The sequence below is a fragment of the Chironomus tepperi genome, unplaced genomic scaffold (genome assembly GCF_022539635.2).
Source record: "Chironomus tepperi strain 1889 unplaced genomic scaffold, CSIRO-AGI_Ctep_v1 contig_461, whole genome shotgun sequence".
In the NCBI taxonomy this organism is placed as follows: Eukaryota; Metazoa; Arthropoda; class Insecta; order Diptera; family Chironomidae; genus Chironomus; species Chironomus tepperi.
Window position 1 is genome coordinate 1,270,831 of NW_027226583.1, and position 24,009 is coordinate 1,294,839.

At 34.2% G+C, this 24,009-nt stretch overlaps 1 protein-coding gene across 1 annotated transcript in view; it reads right to left on the reverse strand.

Moving 5' to 3' along the window:
• Nucleotides 1–2,210: 2,210 nt before the first annotated feature.
• The window catches only part of kek5 (kekkon 5), a 75,846-nt gene continuing 54,047 nt past the window's right edge, over nucleotides 2,211–24,009 (reverse strand). Inside the window, exons 2-3 of the mRNA XM_070651522.1 lie at nucleotides 3,534–5,657; nucleotides 2,211–3,440 (exon numbers count right to left, since the gene is read on the reverse strand). Coding sequence (XP_070507623.1) covers nucleotides 2,632–3,440; nucleotides 3,534–5,028 — 2,304 coding nt within the window. The 5' untranslated portion in view covers nucleotides 5,029–5,657 and the 3' untranslated portion in view covers nucleotides 2,211–2,631. The remainder of the gene's footprint in view (nucleotides 3,441–3,533; nucleotides 5,658–24,009) is intronic.

Here is a 24,009-nt window from a genome sequence, read left to right on the forward strand (position 1 = left end):
TGAGAATATCCAAATAGAATAAAAAAATTCTTTTTTTTAAATTTCTTCAGCAAACATATACATGCACAGAATGAAAGTCATTCCGAAAAAAAGCGGCATTGAATTTGAAATTTAATTAAAATGTTGAAGTTTTCATTCTGTATGTGCCTCCTTTCACTTCAATTGTCGGAATCTTTTTAGCACACATATTTTCTTTCATTTATTTAGAGCAATATTTTGAGGGTAAATCAGTATGTTTATTGGAGCAGTTTGTATATTATGGGTTGGTAATTGGGAGCAGTAGTCAGCAGTAAAGCCCGCTTCAGGTGCCGATGAAGGAGCCTGTATCACACACCTGTATCACACTTGATCTGTACAATCAGTGAAATAAGTAAGTAAGTATATTATGGAATAGATTGGTCATGGCAAGGACATGGTATCCATCTTTTGCTCTGTCTTAGCTTAGATTAGTCGATGGCAGCTAACTAAATTTCAGAATTATCAAAGTATTTTTGATAATGACCTAATGAGGATTCGCTTAGTTCAGTATATACTTATTCATAGTAAATCTCAGATGGGTTGCCATAACATTTCGAGGAAGGAGGGAAGAGGTGGCCTTTGATTTGGCATGAATCCGAGAAATAAAAGAGCAGGGCTTGGATTTTTGTATGAAATACCCAAGGAAATTGAAAATTAGGTTTGATTTTAACGGCAAATCTCACTATTTGCCATTAAATAGATTGACATAAGCCTTGTGTTACCCATGAGCACATTTTGAAATTCATGGGAAGGACGAAGGGCAAGATTGAGCGGGGAGGGTCACGAAAAACACTAGAATTGACCCCAAACCACCCCTTATTCTTAACAGGTAAAAATACTGCTTTTAGGTACCGTAGTGGTATGGCTGTATTATAAAAGTATGTTGTTTGCCTGTTAGGGGCTCTTGATACACCTCAGTCAAAACCTCTCTATATATCATCTCTACATTTTTCGACATTTTACAGTTAACACAGTGACAAAGTAATGCCTCAACACCCATGTTGAGCTCAAAAATCATAATATCTACCTTAAGCATCGCATTTCATTTCTTCTATTCCTACAAAATATCACACACATTCATCTCATTTTTACCATTTCTTTTTTTTTAATTTTATTTCCATTTCAGTCTATTGGCACAGAAATTTTTAATCATCATCATCATCATCATTATAATTATATACTCCTTTATTTCATTCATTCTTATCATTTCATCACTCATTAAATTGCTGGAAACTGAATTAAAAAACTACACAGTAGAAGATTCTCTTTATTTTTTTGTTGCTGTATTCATTAAAAAACTATATATATATTTTTTCATCTATCTACTTTTTTTTTGTGAGCGTGGATGAATGAAATTGAATGAATGAATAAAAAAAAATGCTAGGTCACACTCACATCCATTTAACATACAAATTAAAAGAAACAAATTTGTTCATTAAAAGGTATTAAGGCAAATATAAGAAAATTAGAACTTTTATTAACAATCTGTTCGGGGATGTGGGGGGACACTCTCTGGGGGGTCGTTCATAAATGACGTCTGGTGTGATTTTTGGGTATTTTGGCTTATTTACTGGAATTATGCTCCGACTTGGAGTCTTGGTTACTTCAAAATGCTTTAATCTGATAATTTAGCTTAATCTGTTGTAATGTCAGATCTATGTCCTCAGAATGTAATTGAGGGGCAATAGAAGTCTCTGAATTCCAATTGAGGAACCTTTGTAAATTACGTAACGCTCAGGACAGCATTTTTAACCCTCACCGTAAAGCTTTGAACCATTTAGAGCTGACAAGACTTCAGTGTAGAAGAGTCTTTTTGAACTTTTGTCCAGGCTGTTAGTCCGGACTCTCACAAAATCCTGTCAACTCTGGTAGCAAAGTCTTATTTTCCACCACAGTTGCAAAACAGGCAAACCTATGACAGGCAAAAATCTTGCAAATTATTGATAATTTATTTGGTATTTTTTTTACAAAACCATACAATTTATCAAGAAATTGTGCAGTTTTAGCCTGTCACAGGTGCATGTTTAGCACCTCTGTTTTCCACACATCATGAACTTCCCCTGCTCAATGGGAGCCTAAGCATTACATAATTTCCAAACATCCCTTTTTCTTAATTGACATCATTTAAGAACGACCCTTCATCTTTGGTCAAGGATATGCAGTACTGATCAAAAATACTTTAATCACCTCTATACCCTCAACTCAAGAGTGTCCCTGCCTTGCATTTTCCCAGAATGATTGAAAAAGTTTTTCTTAAAATTGTCATGGAAAAATTCACAGTCCATGCTACTAGCTAACATCCCTCTCAATTGAATCGAATCCATCTGAACTTCATATTATCAAAATTTCCATCCAATTAGAACAAAAAAAAAAAAAACTTTTTCATCCATTCCGAAAAAAATCCCCTCAATTTTTTTAATTAAATCGTCTAATTTAAATAATGTAACAGTTGTGTCCGTAGCTTAATCCATCATAATGAAATTGAATTTCATTTGCTAATTTTCTCCTTACCTCAATTGTAATGATTGTTGTTGTTGTGATTGCATTGTGGTCATTGTGATGATGATGATGATGATGCCTTGCATGCTATACAAACACAACTTTACACATTTGCTATACTTCTGTACCATCTTCACATTCGTCCTCAAAGTGACCGTTTGTGGTTATGCGTTGCGGATTGGCTGTCGTTACAGTTTCTACAAAACTTTTTTTCGGCTTCGGCGGTGGACGTGGCGGTACTTTACGTTCACTCGGTGTACTACTATATAAAGGCTCACGAATTGATCCATTAAGTTGCTCACCGTTTGGTGTTGCTGGTAATGGACGATCCTTCATTGTGTATTTAAGATTAGCACCAGGACTTGTTAAGGTTTTACTGCTACTCGATGATAATTTATTGAGATTTAATAATGAGCTTCCAGTTGCTGTTGTGCGTAAACCAAGATTATCATAGACAGGCTCAACAATCTCAATTGAATTTGTTGGTGATTTTGGTGATGGCATTTCACTAACTACAGCCGGTGCCCAACTACCAGTACGCGGCTTACGTGGAATTGTCACATATCCTTGTTTTAATAATGCTGGATAAATTATTGGTGCTGGTATGAATGGTGAATTTGAACGTGTTGTTGCTAATGCTATTGTTCGTCCAGTCTTTGGATGTTGTAGCGTTCTAAAGCCACTCGATGGCACGGTTGTTTCACCATAAACAGGTGACGTTAAAGGCGATCTACCATAGATGCGTGCATCATGGATATTTGATATTGAGCTCTGTAACGATGGTGATTGTGGGAAGCGCGGAAAGGCTAATAAATCGGGTGGTAAAACACCACCATTAATACCATCATCAAAGTATGCTTGTCGAGAACGCGGATGTGTTGAATCTGACAGCTGAATGGATCGTGTCTCATCGTCATTTTGAACTGTAAATGTGAAAAATTTTAATTAATAAAAGTGTTTAGATATGAATCTATGGATAAAAGTGCTTGCATGTTCACATAGCACATAATACTTACTAAATATAGTCTCATCCAACAAGGTCTGTTTCATCTCACTGATATCATCAGCATCCTTTTCAATAGTGTCAACATCAGTCCTACGAGGCGGCTTTTCAACCGGATTGACCTCAGTCAGTAGGCTCTTTTGCATTTCCATTATCACTGAGCCACCATCAAGCATCGAATCATTTTGTGTTTTACCATTAAGTTTTGTTGTTGGACCATTCGTTTGTGTCATGAGTAGTGTATTATCTGATGACGGATTCTTTTGATGATATTTTGTTGACCGACGACAATAGCAACAAAGTATGACAATTGTAAAGAGTATGATGAACAGTACACCAACAATGATGCATAAAATCATAAAGAATGTATTTGATGATGCGGGCACAAAAGCACCACCTTTTGTATAATCTGCTGGTATATCTAACATAAAGTCATATTCATCATCACCGCCACGATTTGTTGCACGACAAGTATATTTACCGGCATCACTAGTTCGTAGGCCAACAATTGTCAATTCAGAGTTCACTAGACGTAAAATATCAGAACGTATAGAGCCAACAGGCTCATATGTATGAATCTTATGTCGATCATTTTCTCTCAATACACGACGATTGAATATCCATTCAATATTTGGACGTGGCGAACCGCTCACATGGCACTTAATGGTTTCATTCTCTTTACTTGCCCGCAATTGTGATGGACCGCGTGGCACAATACGTGGACGACAAGCAAATTCATCATCATCAACATCCGTCCATAATTTACCTCGTAATCCATCGGGATAGTGGCACTTTGTCTCCATTGTTAATTTTTTATCAATGACAAAATTTCGAAAATCTTTTAGTTGACATGTACAATTCCACATGTTACCATCAAGCGTTAATTCACTTAAATGCAACAAATGTGTAAATGTCGCGACATTTAATCTTTCTAGTCGATTATTACCCAATTTAATTGTTTTGAGTGGCACATTTATAAATGTTTGATCTCCAATTGTACGAATTTTATTATTATTTAATTCCACATGACTTAAATGCATTAAATTTTCAAATGTACGATCAGCAATGGATGTAATTTGATTATCATGTAATAAAATTTTTCTTATTTTAATTAATGGATGAAATGTGCCAGCATGTATGACTTTTATATCATTATTTGAGAGATCTAATTCAATGAGAATCGACAGTTCAGCAAATGCCTCAACATCGACTAATTCTAATGTTGCATTTGCTATTATTAATCTATGTAAATTATTTAAATTATTATTCAACAATTCATTCTTTCGTATTTCAGCAATTCGATTATTTGATAGATCCAATGACTGTATGTCAGTATGTAAGTCTATTGGTATATTTACTTGTCCCGTATCACGACAATCTGCCGTCTTTTTTGATGATTTCCAATGACATCGACATTTATTACATTTTGATTCCCAATCATTTGCTGAATCGTTGGCTGTGATGGCGCCGAGTAGTAGCGCAATAAATACCAATATACTTTTCTTCATAATGCCGTTTCAATGTAATTTACTATAATTATCATATCATTTATAGTCTCACTTCTATTGCGTGACGTAACTTGTTGTTTACTTGATATCTATCTCTCGACTCTATGTATACATACAAAATGTCAGTTCTCATGGACTCGATTTTTACTTTTTTGTATAGCAAAAATTACTTTACATATATTTGCTTATGGGGTGGATAATGGAACTAGAAAAATTGTAATTAACTCTTCACTTTTTTTCCGCTTTTGCGTTTCGTCTTCAATTTGTGTAGCGTATATACACTAAGGACATAACACACTTTTTATTCCTGTTAGACAGCTCTTTTTGTCCTTCAATGTTTATCGTACCAAGCAACGTACAATTAGTAAAACACGACGATGTAAAGCATTTATCATCAAAAAGAAATGTCCGGACATGCGTTAGGCTGTGACTTCTTCAAAATGATCTTTTTGTTGTTTACTTCTTGTCTATTCTATAACTCTTATTATTTAATGATTCATTGAATGTATAGGACGATGACTCTTGCTTTTTGCTCTTCCTTTTTGTGTTGCTGTTCCTCACTCTGTATGATGGATGGATAGATGGATGTAAATAAAAAGTGCCTTCAGCTACAGTTTGGAATATACAGTCTGGAAAAATATAGAGATAAAGAGTAGATTAGAAATCTGGTTTTTTATGTATATTTGACATTTGTAAATTGATAAATAAGTGACAGTTTGATTCATGTGCTTTCTGGTGAAATTTCTTATGTGACGCATGAACATTTTTTTTTTTTGACTTTTGACGTGTTTAGCGACTTTTCAGTTATATATTTATTCAATTAGGTTTATTTAAATATGACGTCAATGTAAATTGAATTTTTTGTTCGACATTTTTGTTATCTGTAGCTTGCATGATGTCTACCTACAGCTAGCCTACGTATTAGTAGCATGTGTTTTAAGATTATATTCATTTGAGTATGATGTGAATGATGCTTAGGTGTACCGCGAATTTACAGCGGATTTCTTGAAATAAAATATGACGTTTATATGATTTTATTTTGAGAGGATGGTTGGGTGGCTGGCAGGATGAGACATGAAATCTTAGCTACATCATTTGTAGAGAGCTCGAGTTTGAAGAACCTTCAAGTTTTAGGATTATAGTATGATTTGTTAGTTCTAAATTTATAGCTCAACATCAAATACATTATCGTGAAGTAGTCAAAGCAGTTAAGTGCTTTGCTGGTCAAATAACTAAGACACTTGCTCCAAATTTAGTCTGGTAACTCAAATGTCGTCACTTTGAGTCCAATCATTTTCAAGTTTGTTTTTTTTCGGAAGTTTATATACTTGGATTGCTTAATGTTCAACATCAAGCCTAAATTGGAGCTCTGGGCTCTGGGCAAACGTTGCATTAAGGAACGGTTCAGAACACAATTTCAAGGATTCTTCCAAAATTGCAATCTAGGACTTAATAGTACAGTACAGTCGAAAACTGAAGAAGTACGCATCTAAAATGCAAGAAATGCAAGCCTTGGCCGAGCTATACAAAAAGCCAGTAAATGACTCAATAGAATGACACAATTACTTGATTTACAGGAGTATAAGTAAGTTTATTGTACTGACTTGATGATTATTTTCAATAAAACACTGATCGCTGGATAAAAATACACTCAAGTACCTCGATCAATAACACGAGGACGTCAAACAATTTTTAACAATTTTTAAAATAAAATTTCCTGACATAAATCACTAAAAATAATCTTCCTGACCTCAATTTTGATACATAAGCGGCTTTTACTAAAACTTGACAAAAACATATATTTTTAGGCATAAAAAAAAGGATAAAAATCGAAATTTTAATGACATTTTGATGCATCAAAAAATAACCAAAAGCTTCCCTCTAACTCCATCCGCATCAAAACAAATGTCCATCAACAAAATTTACTGAACTTTAATAATCATGTTTAATAGGTTATTTTTACTCTCATTCAATCTGAAAGCTTAATGGAAAAAAATGTGACTTTTGTAGGTCATTTACTCCCAAAAGACAAATTTTTTTTTTTTGGTACAAATCCGGTAAATGGAAATTATTTGTACCTTACCGCTGTAAGTATGGAATGTAGGAAGAAGGAAAAAAAAAATGTGAAAATTTATACACTTCAGTTGGTGCTTATTTCTCCATCATAATTTCCACTTCCCTTGAGCAATCACACTCGACAAACAAAGTCAGAGATTGTCTAACAAATTTGTTGGAATTTCTGTTCCTTAACACAGTCGTACATTTCATGTTATGTATAAATACAGATGTAATACAAATAAAAAAACTTATTCTTTATTCCTTCTTATTGACTTTTTTCAGCATCTCAAACTTAATCATTGTCATTGAGATAATATTTGCACATCAATTCCTTTTTTTTTTTGCTTCCAAGAAGAATATGAGATCATATCATCCTTAAATGCCGAACAAATTTTTTTCTATATCTACGTAAATATAATATGAAATATCAATATTATTTTCTTCTGTTATTCTGCCTATCGTAAATTGATAATAGGAATGAATGCATAATTTATGGTTCATTTAATATGGAAGGAACGAATAAAAATGAGAGAAATAGAAAATGAAAGACATTTTCGTCATCATAGACCAGATGTTCCTAATGTGAGTGATGCGATGTATTAATCGCTTCAAGCCAATGTTTCAAGTCACTCTACATGAACGAGTATTCAAACTGAAATTCCATAAGACTGAGAATAAGTTTGAGAAACACTGACTTGAACGATCAAAACCATCATATCATATATTCAGCATAATCATTGCTGTTTTATGGAGATAGACTACTGCGTCAGAAGACATGTAGAGCTAGACAACAAGTCGGTCGCATTCTTTAATATTCTTTTATTACATAACAGCCAATTTCTTTGTATACATATTGTTTTGTCCAAGTATTGACTCGATTTCAGTCTTTGTTCTGTTCTCGATATTGAAAATACGACGAAAGTGAAACTTTGGGAATCTGTAAAATCAACCGGTGTCTTGGTACATTTTAATTTTTGCGGACGAACAATTTTCAAAGCACACTAATGACTTTGTGATATTTTGCAGCGGAAAGACATGGCAGTGTCTTTACGGCAACTCGTGGATACTCCCAAAAATTTAGCTCACTTCTTTAGTTGATAATTAGCTTAAGAAAATGCAAAGCTACTTTAAAAATAACATCAGGAAGAGTTGGGTTGTTTTGAGGTTGTTCATAAGGGGTATTCTGAAATATTTGGGTGAACCCACTCCTTACTTGGCAGTATATAGACGGCCTAAATGTTCTATTAAAGACCTTGATGAACTATTTAAGGTCTAGATGAACTAAATAAGATCTGAATGGACTAAATATGACCTAGATGGACTATATAAGGTCTAGATCATCTATACAAGGCTTAGGTGCCTATTTAAGGCATTGGCGACCTATATAAAGCTTAGATGGACTATTCATGCCTATAGGTATACAATACCATTATCTAAGCATTGATAGATCAGTAACACGTCCTTTAAAATCTATCTCTACCTAAAATTTAAATAAATCACTTCAATTATGTCATACACAGTCACCCAGTAAACTACATATTTATCCAGTCAATCGTCTAAATCGAACAACAGTCTAGTACATCATACCATAAAATCCAAATTCATCAACCGGAAAAAAAAGAATTCAAAAAAAATCCTGAAATATAATTTGAATATCGTTCTTCTTTTCTCATTCAAATTATTAAGCATATATAGCATCTGAAAGACATAGAGTATGATCCGACAACGAAATATTATTTTTCATCCTCCGTCGAGTTGGTGAATGACATGAATCACGATTTATATTGCATAAATTGGCTTAATATTGTCACAAGAATGAATAATAGCAAAAACGACCTACATCATTTTTCCATCCTAAGTATTTTTTTCGTTCCATTCTATTCCTACTCTCATCCCCATCCATTCCATATTCGCTATTGCTATTGCGATGTCATGTCAAAGTAAATGCTAGAAAGATGGATTTTTTTTTTTTGTTTAAAGTGATACGAGAATTTTGATATAAAGCAAAAAAAAATACATGTAGATATGGATGCAGGGTCGATTTCAGCAAAGGGGGGTGGGGGGACGGGGTTCATTGGGGGCACGGAACCCCTTTCCGAGAATCGGAAAACCGTTTATTTTGTAACGGGTTTTTAACTTTTGAATTTATTGTTTGGGTTTTTAGATATGGATGCAGGGTCGATGTCAGCAAGGAGAGTGGGGTGGGGTTTTACTGTGGAAAATCGTTTATGTCCCTGAATTTATTGGCTGGAGATTGGAATTGAAAAGTATCATACTAATTTATCATGATACAAATTTCGTAACATTTTGACAACGACGCACGTGTGGGTTTATCAATTGACTCAATAAGTTCCAATGAGAGATAAAAAAAAAAACGCAATTGGAATTGATTTTAGTAATAGTCTTTATGCTGCATGTTCAATGGTAAATGATGAATCAGTTTTAATAAGTACGAATATGTAAAAAATTGTGTGCTTTGAATTTCTAACAAGCATCGTATTAGGAATAATGATGGAATAAAAAAAAATTGTAAATGACGCTCATGCTGATTGGATATGAAAAGAAGAAGAAATGCAATAAATTCATTTGGAATATACGAGGATATTTTTTTTATGGTAATTGGATTGATATGATTTCCGAAAAAAATAAAATGTCTTCATCTTGATCTACTTATGGATGTTGTGCCTACAATTGTATGTACTTAATGAAATGGGAAAAATATGTCAAAATATTTTGATTGAAGATGAATGTTGAAATTAATGGCAGTAATTTAGATAGGAATAAGTAGTTTTATATTGAATTTGTTGGCATTTTCATATCATTATGCAGTTTGGAGATTATGAATTTTCGTTTCCTGATGAGATATGTTTGCTAGATCAACACACATTCTAATGACGCCATCTTGACGTAGAGACGGCAGTGTATGAGATTAGATTCAAGAAAAGTCGATGGTGAAAGCCTATTTGCCAAAAGGTCTTTGGAAGGCCTTTTGAAGCAACCTAGGTGGAAGACCTTTTGTAGCCACCTAGGCTCCAAGTCAGAGCATGGATCCAGTAAGTAAGTAAGTAATTTGCCAAAAAGTAACTCAAATTTTGAGGAATTAGAGAAGCCGTAGTCTACACCAAAGCTTACCAAATGTCAAAGCACACCTTCTAATGACATCCCCTCGACCAAGCTCTAAACTGACATATGGACTTGATAGGATAGATCAGCAGTGAGAAACCTGTGTCATAATCCTTATCCCATATATGGTTTCGGTCGTGGCTTACCACTAAGGTTGCATCAAGATGTTGCAAGGCACATAAAAGGTTGCCTTTTTTGCACTGGGATAGATTCTAAGCCTATCCAAGCAACCCTGTCTGAAAGACCACTAAAGTTGCAACAAGGCGTGTCAAGGCACATAAAAGGTTGCCTACTTTTTCTCGAAATTTCACGGGAACGGGAACTCTGCAACCTACTTAACATGGACAAGACTAAGGTTTCCCTAGACTAAAGCAACAATGCCGCCTCCACTTTGAAGTGTCTAGCCTCTCCAAACAACCCTGCATCATAATCAGGATGAATGTACAAGATGTCAACCGGGATGTCTTCATGACATATTCATCATCAAAGACTAATTGGAAATTTCACGGGAAGCTTGATTTTGCTTTGCAACAATTTGCATATCTGAATCAATCGGGATGTCTTCATGACATATTATCACTTTTGGAAGTCTCATGTTATTTCAAAATACTTAATCCTAATGGGTAATAACAGAACTTCAGACAGCATATCCAAACTTTCAAAACAATAGAATTCAATTTTCAGTTCTATTGATCAATTAAAAGCTATTATTATTCAATCCACAATTACCATTTGATATTTTATAAATGTATGCAAATTCCTATTCATATGACATAAAAGACAAATTAGCTATTATTGCTATTCAAAATTCTTAACACAATATTATGATCAACAACAATTAAAACATGCTCGAATTACAAAACTTTAGTCGGTAATTGCTTGTCAATGGCATATCTCATTATAGTAGGAAAGTAGAAAGTTTTTCTTCGATCAAATTACAGCTTCAAGTGATTTAATTGATACTGTAATTTTCCTTCGATTTATTTCCGTCACAATAACTTTACCTTAAGTCTTAATTAGTTCATATGATAGCTGCTGAATTTTCTATCAATATTTCGTCAAAAAAAAAATTTAATTAAGCTCATCAATGATGCTCAGAGGTAATTACATTAATTAAGGATGAATTTATTTAAACTTAAAATGCCAATTGAGTTCAGCTGTAGACTTCGTTTTTTTTGAAGAGTTTTTAATTAAGCACTCGAGAATATTCAAGTGAAGTCAATTAAGCATCTTGTAAGCTATTGGCAAAAGTTTATTTATTATTTGCGTTTCGAGTGCCTTAATATAAGTTTAATTATTGTTGTACATTTTCAAGTATGTCATTTCTTTATTGTATAATAAATGGTTGAGTTAGTGATAAGTTTATTAGCCTTTTGGCCTCTTTCATTAGCATTTCCTACAAGCTTGAAGAATGTTTTACTCAAAAGACTGAGAATGGGGGATCATTCATACATTACGTAACGAGAAAAATTGATTTCCAGTACCCATCCCATCCTTCTTCCGGAATAAGAGCTCGATGTTGACTTGGATCTTGTATGGAAAATTTGAAGTCAACTCGTATTTTCCATACAAGGTCCAAGTCGAGTTGACTTCGAATTTTCAATTCAAGATCCAAGTCGACCTGGAGTTCTGTCCGTAAATGAAACTATATATTACTCCCCTTCTGCTCCAAAGAACGCTGTTCCATAATTGGTCTACCCTTAAAATTCAAAAAAGCTTCCTTTTTGCAAGCAACTTTGACTAAACCCTTCAAGAATGCAGCCTAATATGTTACATCACTCAAATCTAAAATTAGAATTATACATAATAGTGTAATCACGTGCTAATTACAAAATAGCCCGAACAGTACCTAGCATCGTAAATTTCATTTTTGCCGTAAAGTTGTCCTAAAACGGCCATCAAGTTTCTGTCAAAGCGGTGATGTAAAGGAACACTAGGGAACGTTCAGAATTTATGTAACCTTAAAAATATCGTTTTTAGACTCGCATTTTCCCATCATGGCCGTACGCCGTAGCAAAATTGTGAAATTGCTAATTGTTGTAATTTCTGAACGCTCCCCTAGCGACTACATACCAAATTGCTAAATTTCGATCAAAAATCCAGCTTTAAACCGACATAACTCTGACTTGGTGTTAGATTCGGTTTGAGTCCGGCGCTTTTGAAGATTCACACCAGCCTGGTGCTACATTTGGATCAATAGAACGACTCATACTGATGAAAAGTGATGAAAGAATGTCAGCTCAACGTGCGGATAGAGAATTTGGACAAACTAGGTGACAGAGCCAGCAACAGAGTCAGATGGAAAGCCTAAGCTCCACATAGGAATATGGTTGCAGTAAGTAAGTAAGTAATTAATAATCCATGCCTGTTTAAATTTAAATCCATCACTATTCCTGAATTAGCTCACCCTGACACCAGATTTTGGATCAACTAACCAACTCGTACTATTCAGGCAGTGTGTTTCTCGGGCACCTATATAATTCTCAATTAATTTTACAAGTTCACAATTTAAATCCTACACAACTTCCATTATAAAAGTAATTTTACAGTCCTTGAGCTAAAAAAACTGGTTCATTAGGTAATTTTCTACTTTTTCTTAAGGAAGTCCTTTTATACTCTTTAAGAATAAATGTTAAGAACATCATTCACAATAAAAATGCTGGCATTTTTATGTCACATTTTCTCTAATGACACTTCTCGGCTCACTCTTTCTTTTATTGCAACAACATTACGTGATGTATAGCGAAATACTTTCTTATTCTTGACGCGCAAATTCAGAAATATTTGGGGTAGATTTTTTTTTATGAATACTTTTGCTGGTGCACTTTCACAAGACTAAAAGCTCTTATGTTTTTTATGCTTAAATTTTTTATGAGATCTATGTAGGTCTACCGAAAGTTATACGTTGATGTTCTATTTTGAGCAATTATGTACAGCATAGAGAAGCTTTTGAAGGAATTAGATACTTTAAAAATTAATGTCGCTTTGAGCTCTGAGGTGGGAGTGATGGCTTGAGTAGATGTTAATGATTTATGTCTGTAGGTTAAGAATATGGCGGAATTGTGATTTATATAAGCCGCAAATTTGAGGTAAAGTAAGGATGAATGATGACTGAGGTTATCGAGAATGCGACCGAAAACGGGAACAAGATCGAGGCTATACAGGAATTCTTTAAAGTCTCAAAATTGTCAAATCTCTAAAGAGACTTAAACAGACCTAGACAGACCTAGACAGACCTAGACAGACCTAGACAGACCTAGACAGACCTAGACAGACCTAGACAGACCTAGACAGACTTAGACAGACCTAGACAGACCTAGACCGACCCAGACAGACTTAGACAGACTTAGACACACCTAGACAGACCAGGACAGACCTAGACAGACTTAGTCTCTGTCTCAAGACCCCTTAGTACCTGATCAGCACATATTGAAGTACTGCCATCACTGAAATCTACCTATTGAGCATTTAGAACCATGTACCAACCATTCGGCGAAAACAATCAAATTGCCTTCACTTCATTCAATGCACAATGCTGTCTCGTCGTCGTGGTGATTACATTTCAATACCTATTGACAGGAGCTATAATCCAACGCTTACATCATTTTGTAAATATTTATATGCTTTTTTCTCAGAAAATGTCATACAAATTGGAATGGGACGTGCAAATAAGCATTTGTCATATATAGTCACAATCCACAATGTATGCACCAACTTTTAACCATTGTTCCATTATTATCATCGTTGATATACAATTGAGTTTGATCGAAAAAAAGCGATATAAATAGCTAACATATTCACATGATATACTATCATTTCACACAAAAATGGAAATAAGCATCACCATGAGATATCGTCTCACATATATAGCAATAAATGTGAATATCGGGGTGATGATATAATATAAAGTTGAAATAATAGCAAGAATACATCATCTCTGTTGTATCAATTGTACTTATGATGATAAGTATGAATAAGAAGACTGTCAGCACTTTATATTTTTTTTTTTTTTCATATCAGGTGAAATATTTGATTTTTTTTTTGAAGAAGTAAAAAGGAATTTTTCAATTTTAAATGGAATGAATAATGTGTGCATTTGGGGGTAGTCAGGGAGTTGGGGGTCAAGTCAAAATCTGCTCAATTGCTCCCAAAATTTTCCTAAATTTTTTAAAAATTAATCCAAAAATTTCAATGTCAGGAGACCCCCCCGCCCTCCTGCTGGGTACCCCCCCCCCCCTGCCATGCACAATTCCATTTTTTTCTGCTTCTCTTCAAGATGAGAAAATTGAGTAACACGAGAAAAAAACGAAAAATATAAAGTCAATATCCTGAGGCGAGGAGAGAAGCAAAAGCAGAAAACTTTATTTCTAGTGCTCATGAATATAATACACGCTGTACACGTGAAAGGTATAATACACCAACAACAAAAAAAAAAAGTTGTTGGAATACATCAACTTACTTTACGATCGTGATGGAAAATCTATGTTCAAGAGCACTCGAGATAAAGTATGACATTTACATATATATGTTTATGCATGTACATATTCACATTCGTGATCAATATTATGCTTTCATTCAGCATTCCTTTAGAATATTTTACAAAAAAAAAAAAGATTTCAAGTCTTCCGTCTATTTATGGGTGTCGTATTTTGAGTGAGCAAATGATTCCCATTCTTTGTTGGATGTTGTTGGAAGCACTGATAATGGAATCAAAATTATGTTATAAGATTTTACATTAGCTTGTAAGTTTCATGAGAAACTTTTTTTTAAAAAAAAAAAAAGAACTTTTTTCCCTTTAAGAACAACAAATGTTTATAAACACGTCAAATATTGACGGAAAACTTAGTTGAAGACTGACTAAGTGAAAGTGAAAGTTCTTACAACATTTAAACTTTTTTTTTTCTAACCTCAATTTTTATTTTTTTTTAATTTTTCCGAGAATTATTAAAAAGTTGTAGACTGATGTCGGGTAGAAGTTCATTTTTAAAGTAGGAAGTTTCTTGTGCAGCAGTCCATATGAAGCTACATGACTATGTAAGGGATTTATAGGAAGTTAGGGCGTTGGAGTGTGACATAGATACACAAAAACAAAGGTGGGTTGGATATGATTAAGCAGTGTTTTGCTTATTGTTGAGAACAGTGATTGGCAAGCTTTGCGCCGCGACACACTAGTATGCAACCAAAATTGTTTCAGTCGAGGCTTACGACCAAGATTTCCGTGATCATTAAAATATTGTCCAGCACAGAGTGTGGCTTTCTCAAAAAGACCGTTGATTTTTTTCAACAAAGTATATTTTGTCGTTAAAATTTAATATTTTTTGACCGTTACACTTCCAATCCTTCGACAATCTAATGTCGAAAAACTCGAATTTGAGACGGCCACACTCTGGTCCAGCACTGGTTTAGATTATATTTGCCTTCTTCAGAATCCCCAACATGATGCAGTAGTAGAGTAGTTAGAAATATTACCCATTAACATACCCATGGGGCCGGTTTATCGGTATATACCTGCCGACCCCTATGCTAGCACTTCAAAAGTATGCATACTCAAGGCAAGAGTAAATGTTGATGTATACCTAGGTTAGGAGTAGGTGTAGGTGGGAAAATGCCTCCTGAATACGTCCATAAACTGCAGTGATGCTGTGTTGTAAGGAACAAAGTGGGGAAGGGGGTCAAAAAGTGAACGACCTCTTTCCTATTATATTCTATGTACACTGTTCCTATACAATATTCCCTATTTATTATTCCAACCATCAAAGCTCTTAAAAATTCTATAAATAAAGCACAAGTAAAAAATTTTATAGCTCCTGTCACATAAAAAAGAATTCTATTTTTCCCGGTGTTTATCCTCACTAAAGATACGACACAACAATAAAATTGACTCGATGCCATCCACAGATCTAGTCATGGTAATAAATATTCTGAGGCACATCACACATTATGTCTGTCTCCTTTTTCAACTATACTTCCACCCTACCGCACACTACAATCAGCATTATCATCATCATCAACATCACCGCACTTCAATAAGAGGAAAATTTATATATTTTTCATATCCCAATGAATGAGAAAATATGTATAAAGGAAGAAGAATGAAAAAGTGATTTTTTGGCTTGAAGGCAATTCCTGAAAAGCATCCCGGTGCGATGGTTTTTATTCATTCATTTGTTTAGCCACTCGACGGATAAAAATACAATAAAAAATTTATAGAATAAATCCAAACAATCTTTTTATGATCCATAGAGTATAATAATGGCATCGACCTTTGTATAATTTATGGCACCACCCTTTGCCATATTTAATAACTTGGAAACGAATATAATTGTTGTTCAAAGTATCAAAGAAATTAGCAATACAGTTCTCTTTTCATACACACCAGGCGCCTGTGTCTTTACTTCTTCTTATCCTCATTCGCTCACTTAAATGATATTTTCTTGCTGTTTATTTACTTTGACTGTCTGACTGGCTTGATTGTGTGACTTGTTGGGTTTTGACGGCAGACTTGTTGACAAGAGATACTTTTTGTTATTTGACTACCTAATTGTGTGAATGATTGAATTGTAGTGGGATTGTGTTGCTACTGACTTAATGATTAGGTGATGTGAAGTGTGTGAATATTCGCCTACTTTATAGCTTTTGTTATGTTGGATATGTTTATGTGATGAATTAGACTTTATTAGTATCAATTTGTGTTATTTTGGTAATATTGACTCTAAGTTCATATTCACAAGTCTATTCATATTATAAAGCGGTCCATAAAGTCTGTATTAACTTGATCGGCATACGTTTTGGAAGGGAGTCACTTGGTAGTCACCATGGAGCAGGGTAAGGACGTAATTATGGGTATTGGGAGTCTTGGAGGTCAACTCACTTCTGGCTATACCCAGGAGCACTGGTGCAGTGGCTACATCCCGGTCAAGCACCCAGATAGAGTACCCAGAGCGAAATTGAATGATTTGCAGGACTTTAAACCAGATTTCCCCAAATTCAGCAAATAGTTGAACATACTCAGAGCTGGATCTCATCCAGAAACCCAAAAGTGTGAGTATAGACAGTATTTGACCCTCAAAACCATCCTAAATACACTCTTGACCCAGAAAATTCCATCCATCCATTCGTGTTAATGTCGGCAACATCCAATAGCTTGATGAGCCATAGACAGTCTAATCCTATTGATTAATATAGAATCTATACTCTAATATAGAATCCATACTCTAAGTATACGTCTACAAAATCTTTAATATTAAATTTACCAAAAAAAAAAAAAACATTTCATCAACCTAACCCCAAATCCCATTAAACACATCGTATATCCATCAATTCATCACAAAAAAAAAATAAAAAATTCGCCTTAACCCCCATCAAACAACGATAAGAACGACTTTTAAACCAATTATATGTATCAAGCTATAAAGCAATAATTTTCCACTTTCTTGTGTCTACATGCGAACATTGGCGCTTCAATAAATACAAGGAGAGAAAGACACGAGTAAAAGTGAAGACAATAAGCACAAGAAAAGGGTGGGCTTCTTATGCCTTATAACACGGTACTATGTGTTATTGTGAATTACATAAGACATAAAATTCATTGAAAACATTTTTCTATCTCATTACTTTCATACAACAACTTTCTTATGTATCTATAGATGTATATATACACAACCTATGTCAATCTTGATTGCAATCTTCCCTCTTGTCGAGCTCATTCCGCTTTTCCTTTAATTTTTCCTTGTGTATGTCTCGATATTGTGAGGATGAAATTTATGCGTGCGATTTTGTGTGCGAATTTCGCTTACTCAACCTAAAAATCAGTAAAAGAAGGAAGTGAAGGAAATTCTTCGCAATAGTATCGACCTTTACAGCTGAGAGATGTACAATATATAATAAAACATGCCGACGAAGAAGAAATAGATATATGAACACAGATTGTATGGAATGTTTTGTATTTTCAACATTGATACAATCAATGGGTGGAGTAGGAACTGCTAAAGAACAGTTTCATGCACGCCAACAATCGTAAAATAATTTATTGCTGTACAATCATTCCGATGAAATTTTATTTCCATGTACTTTATTCCTTAAATTGGAAATCTTTAGATGACATATCCAAAAATGGTAAGTTCAAAAATTCAAATGACTCATCCATAACAATGTTCGAGAGATTACAGATAGATTTTTGGATATAACTACTTCTTTTTTCTGTTTCTTCGTTGTTCGGCTGTCATTTAAAGAATGTTTCTTGTCATTTAATATTAGAGAGACTAGCACACTGTGCTGTAGATTGAAGATTAATTAAGTTATGTATAAACATAGTTGTAGAAATTTTCTTGAACAGGATTAAAGATATATTTTTATATTCGGGAGGGATTAATGTTAAGTAAGAGACACCGTTGAGTGCATGCTGTTACAAGGGTTGGAGATAAACGTTTTTGTGCTTCTTTTTATACAAATCTTATGCTTGTAAGAACATTTTAATTTAAATGAAAAATTAAATTCGGGGTTCTGGGAAGACATGACTTGCTTATGATGGTTGATGTCTGTTTTGGGGCCGTAATGCTTTTAGGAGAAGAGGGGATGTTGAGATTTTGTTAGGTTTTGAACTTTAAGCCATTGATACTTGGTTATGCAATGGAATAGGGAAAGAGGTTCCAAAATCAAATTTTTGCGTTACGTAATTAGCAAATTGACCCTTTAAGGAAAATAAAGGAGTTTAATACGTGTTTCTCAAGGATTTGATTGTGAATTTTAATAATAATGAGTGTCCAAAGGAGTATAGTGTGTGTGCTGGACAGGGCCTTCAAATAGCAAAATTAGGTTCATAGATTATAAATCAAACTACAAACCGGTATGACTCTGGCATGGTGTCGGGTTCGGCTTGTCTAAGTCGAAGTCATGCTAGTCTGAGATCATTACCCGAATTTTCTAATTGGGGCCATATCCAGAAAGATTTTGGGATGGAAATAAGTGAAAATCCCCAAAAAAATCTTCAAAATGTTTGGACTGCTCTAATACTGTTAGATACTGTCAAGCCAAATCGAAGTCATCTTAAGGATAAAGCATCTAATCCACACTATTGAGCCCTGTCATTTCCAATCATAATATACATGAACCACCATCTATTGTGCAAATGCTGCCAAGCTATCATTAAAGCAATTTAGCTTATGTCAAAAATCAGGATATTTCATTGGTCTTCTCCATTGTTTCCATGTCATTTCCATAGAATTTAGACTTCGCTATATTCAATTACACGTGATTTGAGCAAGTGCTTTTGTGTGTATCTCCATCTCCATCCCCCAACTTCCCAACACAGAAAAAAATCATTTAAATTAAATTTTTCCTCAATTTCACCTTAAATAAGTCTCTATTTCCAAAAAAAGAATCAAGTACATCTCAACAACAAAAGGTACCACAGTAGAGTAATGGCATTCTCAAGAGTTTCCATCAAGGCTTACTTACGTGCAAAAAGTATAAATAATTTTTTTTCTAGCAAATAAATCTTTTCAGTAAAAAGAATAAATAAATTTTTGTCATCAACAGATATTGCTGTATATATACACATATTTTCATTTTCAAATGCCACTTCTTTCCCTTAGCTATTCGCCTTTTTTCTTCCAAAAAAAGCATCCTTCAAACACCAACAGCACACGCCTTGCCGCCGAAAAAAAAGAGAGGCAAGCTGATAAGGAAGGTCGTTTATTTATTTGGATGGGGTAGTTATTCTCATGTAATTCGCATTTCCTCACAACATGACATAGCTTCACGTTATAAGCTGGAATGCACACGACACTTGCAAGTGCCTTATTCATCCCATTGTCAGAGAAAGTTCTCATTTCTACTTTATTGTGCTGTCTGTCTCTCTCTCCGTGCGGGAGATGAGAAAAATTCATAAATTATTCGCAAAAGAGTTTCCTTCCATCTCCTCCTACTATACCTTAACCTAAAACTTATTTTCACGTTTTGTACATTGATACATTTACTATTGTAAGTGCTCAACTATTAACAGTGTTGGTGATTTAGAATGGCTGGGTTGGTAATGATTTATTGAATATAGAACGAATACTGAGTAGCACATTGAGGCTGGAATGACTGGAAAGCTGCCATTAAGGCATCGTAACGGTGGATATTGACTCATATCTTAGGTGAAAACCACGGATCGGCGGAATTTGTGGCTTGAGGAAATAGAAATATTTTGGAAGATTATTGAACCTTTTAGGGTCTTTTTTAGATGCTGCACTTTGGTCTAGCTCAAAATAGCATGTAGATTAGACATAAGAGTAGTTGTAATACATTGCTTTGGTATCTATGACTTGTCGTTCCACAAGGTCTGTGAAAAATGTACTACAACTGATAACTAAATGTTGTCTAGGCATACAATATGTAATCAATATTCTTAGTCATTCCAAAATTAAGAATGAGAAAGATGAATGATCACAAACGAACCTCCTTCATTCCAAAATTAAGTATTTCCCCAGCAATTCACCAAAATCTATCCAAACTCCAACTCTGTCACTGCCATATCATCGTAGGTTGTGTATGAAAAGAAAAGTATATGTTATTAAATATGAAGCGGACTACTACATGGAGGAGAAATATGTCAGACTAAAATTCTAATGTCAGAAATGTATGGGATGAGCTGTTGTCGTGGATTTAATGCACTTAACTGATGAGGATGTAAAGTTTATAAAGAAAGTTGAGTGGTTGTTGAAATATTTAATATTGAAATGGAAAATTTTCATTTTTGTTTGCATTTCAGGAATAAGTCTGATTGGATTAGGCAGAGCTAGAAGACTCCTTAACGAAGGCTTTCATGGCACAATACCAGTGGAGGTCCGAAAATTACCGATAATCGGGATTTGACGGGGATATTTGACCGGTAACGGATGGTATGGATATCCGTCATTTAGACCCCTAAATATCACTACGGTATCTAAAAGTGGCCTTTTTGCTTGTTAGGATCTACTTGACATCAAGTTTACTTTTTCAAACAAAATCCGAGTCAAATTTGAGTTCTAGGCTTACGAAATGATTCAAATGCTTAAATGCTGGCCCTTTAATGCACTGGACATGTTGCTAGAAGTTCCATTAAGTAAATTCTTCGAGTTTGACTTTGTAGATTACAAGACATCACGTAGATAGCCATTGAACTCATAAAAACAAGCTGTCGATCGTAATAGCATTTCATTTGACTTCTACAACCTATAGGCGACATCTATGGAAGGTCATGAATCTCAATTGGTATGGATTGCAGCAAAATTAATAAGCAAATGCTTGTTTCAAGCTGTTCATTCATTTTTGTATCTAAATTGTCGAATAATGCCCAAAAATTCCCAGAATATACGTCCAACCTTATTATCCAGCACCCTAGCTGACAATTCTTAGAAGACAAGATTTCCCATCACAACAGCTCATTTGCATACTCATGGTCAGATTTAAAAATATCTGTTCATCACCTCAGGGTCATTTTCGCAAGCACATGTAAATATTCTCGTGAGAAACGCGCCCAAAAAGAAAAAAAAAATAATTTTCCACACTTTGGTCATTTCTGGCGGTGAACGACGATAATGGTACGATGAACAGAATCTTTCCCCTCATCTGCCATCTCAAAATGCTTGTGAATTTTTCATAAAAAATAAGAAAATCTCCGTTAAAGATTTTCATTTAACACCCAAGGATTATTTATGTGATGTAATAATTTTAACTTCCTGCCAGATAATTCACTTTTTATTCTAACGGTAAAGGAACGGAAAGAGAGTATAATAAAAAAGGTAAGAAGGAATTTAATTGACTTATCCTGGTTTATTTTTTCTACTAAATGCTCGTACCCGACAGCACAGATATTCATTGTTTTTTTCTTCATTCAGTTCCTAATTTCAGCCATGATATATACGATCCTAACCTTTGAGCTTTCTCGTAAATTTTACAATCATTTTACCATGAAATGATTTAATGGTGCTACGGTTTGTTTTTATGGCCTAATAGCAAACAATATCAACCTTAAGTTCGCATATTAAATATTGTAAATGTTATTGATTTCAGGGTTGCAAAACAGGCACTTGTGACAGGCAAAAACCGTACAAATTCATGGTAATTTGTAAGGTTTTTCTTACAAAACCCTACAAACTATCAAGAATTTGTACGGTTTTCGCCTATATCAAGCATTTGTAAGGTGATTGATTTACGACAGAAATTGCTGTACTCAAAAAACCGTACAAATTCATGGTAATTTGTAAGGTTTTTCTTACAAAACCCTACAAACTATCAAGAATTTGTACGGTTTTCGCCTATATCAGGTGCCTGTTTTGCAACTCTGATTGATTTACATTAAATTCTTTACTTCCTCATGCTCATACTTTGTGCTGTCCTCATACTCATACTTTCTGTACTCGGCTGCGAGAAGCTTTCAGTTTCAGCATGAGTGAAGAATAATTGATACTTTTTTAAGCTCATCAAAATTATTATTAACTTTTGAATGTCAGACAGTCACTGTTTATGCTTGGCAATTTACTTCAATTATTAATTAAGTTAACGATATAATTTGAAATTACTTGAGCTTCGGTGGAACTTTTTTTTTGAAAATTTTCGTGAAAACTTGAGTGATGTACTCGTTGAATTTAGTGGAGTGGATTTCAGCATTACGAAGTAACATGTATGTTTAAAAATTTTTGGAATTTCAGCATTACGAAGTCGTAAAAGTACTGGGTCGTCACCTTGTTGACGACAAAATGTCAAACAGATGAAGAGGGGCCATGACAGTACCATGACAGCTGCTTTTAGCATATTTTAACGATGAAATATCTAATTTCTTGCAATGTACAGCTTGGGAGAAACTGTTTAAATTTTCCTGTATTAAAGAAGCCTTATACAGCCACATACATCCCCCAAATAAAGGCAAAAACATGCTAATTACACAGACTAATCATGAAAACTTTTCAACAAATTTTCAACTAAAAAAAAACTTTTTTTTTTCAAAACCGTCAAGAAAATTTTCATTTTTTTTGGTAAGCACACGCTTACAATATAGCCTAACATATTAAAAGAGTAATGTATGAAATATTTTACTTATTCATGATGCCAACAGGAAAAAAAAGTTAAGCATAAGACGAAATATTCATTTTGATAAATTTTTCATAGCATTTTCAGCTCATGTTAAAGCACAAGTAAAACAATATTGAATTTTACATGACTTATATCACAAAAGTTGAAAAGTTTTGCCTCTTATCTCACGTTGTGATTCCTCACATAAAATTATTCTCTGTTTTTTTGGTGTCTAGAGTTGAGAATGAATAATGCTTTTTAGTCGTAGCTCATCTCATTTATTACGTTTAATATTTAAGAAACTTCATCAACTTTAGTCACACATGACTTATGAATGGGTAAAGATTATGTGCTGTATATCTTGAAAATCCTTGACTTTATGACATGTATCATGATGCTTTTAAAATTATGATTAGTGAGAAATGATGTGGAGTTGTGGATTAATAAATTAATGGGCTTGTTGGAGGAATGAGAGAGGAACTGCTTTCTTTGATCTGTTGTGACACTCCTAAACATCATAAAGTCATGACTTTGAGTTGGTGTCGGATTTTGGAACAATGAGCATAGAGTTGTGCTATTCTGGATAGATTTTTTGATTTTTAAGGAAGATTGATTCAATTTTGAATGGAACTTCAGAATTTCTAGTAAATATTTTGCAATTACGAAGAAATGGGGATTAATTTGATCATAATAAGATGTGTTTGAGTAGCTCTCTAATGTTTTGGTAGTAATAAGCATCAAACACCAAGCGACATACTTCCTGAG